The sequence below is a fragment of the Coffea arabica genome, chromosome 6e, assembly GCF_036785885.1.
Source record: "Coffea arabica cultivar ET-39 chromosome 6e, Coffea Arabica ET-39 HiFi, whole genome shotgun sequence".
In the NCBI taxonomy this organism is placed as follows: Eukaryota; Viridiplantae; Streptophyta; class Magnoliopsida; order Gentianales; family Rubiaceae; genus Coffea; species Coffea arabica.
In genome coordinates, this window is record NC_092321.1 from 46,297,885 (window position 1) to 46,300,966 (window position 3,082).

The window sequence follows — 3,082 nt, forward strand, 5'->3', positions numbered from 1 at the left end:
TAGAAGATGTATGTGAATGGAAACCTCATTTGGAACCGAAGAAGGTGATTTTTGGAAATATTGAGGTGAAGTCGACACTATTAGATCGGATCAAAGAGGGCCAAGTGAAGGACCCAATGGTGCAAAAGTGGGTAGAAAAAGTGAAGAAAGGGGAGTTGCCTAACTTTAACCTAGGGCCTGATGGAATCTTAAAGTTTCGAAATCGTGTCGTTGTTCCTAGGGATGAGGAGTTAAAGAGGGAGATTTTGGAGGAATCTCACCGCTCTAGGTATACGGTGCACCCAGGGAATAATAAGATATACCAAGATCTCAAAAGTCTGTATTGGTGGGAGAATATGAAGGCGGAGATTGCCCAATTTGTACAAAGGTGTCTTACGTGCCAACAAGTGAAAGTTGAGCATAAAAAACCGTCAGGTCTGTTACAGCCTTTAGAGATCCCTGAATGGAAATGGGAGCACATAACAATGGATTTTGTATCAGGGTTGCCACGAACACAAAAGGGACATGATGCGATTTGGGTAATAGTGGATCGATTAACTAAGACCGCACATTACCTGCCAGTAAATATGAAATATTCTTTGGAGAAACTTGCCAAACTTTATATGGATGAAATGGTAAGACTACACGGGGTACCAGTAAGCATTGTATCCAATAGAGACCCTAGGTTTGTATCTCGATTTTGGCAGAAATTGCAAGAGGCTCTAGGAACTAAGTTGAATTATAGTACAGCATATCACCCGCAAACTGATGGACAATCTGAAAGAACCATTCAAACTCTTGAGGATATGCTGAGAGCCTGTATTGTAGACTTTGGAGGAAGTTGGAGCCGATACTTAACCTTGGTTGAATTTGCTTATAACAATAGTTATCATTCCTCTATTCAAATGGCCCCATATGAAGCTTTGTATGGACGACGATGTCGATCCCCAATCCATTGGGATGAAGTAGGAAAGAAAAAGATTATAGATCCGGCTACAATACCATGGGTTGAGGAAGCCTACGAACGGGTAAAGGTGATCCGCCAAAGACTTCAAACAGCCCAAAGCCGACAGAAAAGTTATGCCGATCATAGGAGGAAGGATTTGGAATTCGAGATAGGAGATAAGGTGTTTCTTCGAATTACCCCGTTGAAAGGAAAAATTAGAGCAGGAAAAGGGAAAAAGTTGCAACCACGGTACATAGGACCTTTCAATATACTCCAACGAATAGGAAAGGTGGCTTATCGACTTGAATTACCAGCTAGTTTGTCTCTGATCCATGACGTTTTTCATGTTTCTTTACTTAAGAAATACCATCCGGATCCGACTCACATTTTGCCACCAGAAGATGTTGAACTCGACGAGTCCTTAACCTATGAAGAACGACCCATTCAAATATTGGATCGGAAGGTGATGGACCTGAGAAACAAACAGATTCCATTAGTAAAGGTTCTATGGAAGCATCATGAAGTGGAAGAATCAACCTGGGAACTAGAAAAGGACATGTAAGAGAAATATCCGACCTGTTCACGATGAAAGGTATGAATTTCGAGGTCGAAATTCTCTTAAGGGGGAGAGAGTGTGAGGACTTGTAAATTCCTTATATATTTTTTGAAAATTCCCTTTTATTTGAAAATTATTTGGCAATTATTATTCTACACTATCCTACTACTCAATCACCCTAGAAAAGTGCCAATAATCATAGGAAATTAAGGTTTTCCTTTCCGATTTCAATTCGAAGTGAAATAGGATTTTTCGTGTATCCGTAGTGTAATTATCTGGTATGGAGTAAGGATCAAATTTTGTGCTTAAGAGTGACTTTTAGGTGAGAAATAATATGTGATTAGAAGCAATGATAAAAAGTTAGTGAATAGGAAGTAAAAACCCTAGTACGTGTGATTTAAGGAAAAACGGTGCGAATCGACGTGTACCGTGTACTACCGATTGAACCCACCACTTGATCACCACTTTCTTACCATACAAGCTTATTATTATTTGAGCAAAATATCCCCTCAATCTCAGATGCTTTGGCTGAAAATGTTGACCAAAAATTGCAAGGAAAAGAACAAAAAAATGAGTGGAATTGGTGAGGACACTTGTTGGCCAACTAAGGGCCTTGACCAAGACCAATTGTCTTGCCTTCTTATCACCTTGGAGCTGCCTTTCTTCTTCATTTTTCGGCTGCTTTGGCCGAGAGAGAGGGAGAGAAAAACCAAGGGAGAGCTGCACCATTTCATCTTGAGTTTGAGTGTATTAAGTGAGGAAACAAGAAACTAAACCGATTAAAACCTTCCTTGAGTGTTTAGCTAGTGGTGTGTTGGTGAAATTTTGGAAGGAAAAGCTAGGGTTGCGCTTGGTAGTCACTTTAGCAAGGTAATAATGCTTATTTCCCCATTTCTTACACTTAATCTTGTTTAACTTGGCATAGCACCTTAAATTTGTGGTGGATGATAGCTATTATCATGATTTGGGTGGATATAGTGTATGTTTTCTTGAGTTACCAGAGTTAGGGTTTGAGGTATTTGCTGCCTATACTTGTTGTATGGATGTATATGTTGTATCTAAATTTATATAAGTGATTGTGGTAGTGATTGAATCAAGAAAATGAAGAGATTGCCTTTGAAATCCCAAAATTCCAGATTTCTGGAAAATTTGACTTCAGTTCTGTCCAGTTCCAGTTCGTGATGTTAGAGGCCGAATTAGGCTTAGCATAAAACATGAAAGTTGTAGAGAATGATGTTTTATAGTTTCCTAAAATATTTCAGCCCAATCGGAGTAACGTAGCCTGTGAAACGACCAAAATACCCTCGCTGCCCTAGGATGTTTCCAGTGATCCGTTCTAGACAGTTCATCTAGTTGACCGTGTCTATTCACTATGGTCTGTGCTGATTTAGCCATTTTCCAAAACATGAAAATTTTAGTACTATTTCTTAGCTTTTCAACACCTCAAAGAACGCCTTAAACGGACTTTGGTAGCATGAGATATGACCATTTAAATGTAGTACGGTTAACTAGCTAGTTAGTTGGAAGTCGGTTCTGTGAATTGGGAATTTGACTGGGTTACACTGGAAATTTGACTAAGTGATCTGCATAAAAGTTGTAGG

At 39.4% G+C, this 3,082-nt stretch overlaps 1 protein-coding gene across 1 annotated transcript; it reads left to right on the forward strand.

The window, feature by feature from the left end:
* Positions 1 to 884: 884 nt before the first annotated feature.
* LOC140009898 (uncharacterized) lies at positions 885 to 1,487 on the forward strand. The gene has a single exon (XM_072056234.1). It carries the CDS (start codon positions 885 to 887, stop codon positions 1,485 to 1,487), a length of 603 nt encoding a protein of 200 aa, XP_071912335.1.
* The last annotated feature ends 1,595 nt before the right edge of the window (positions 1,488 to 3,082 follow it).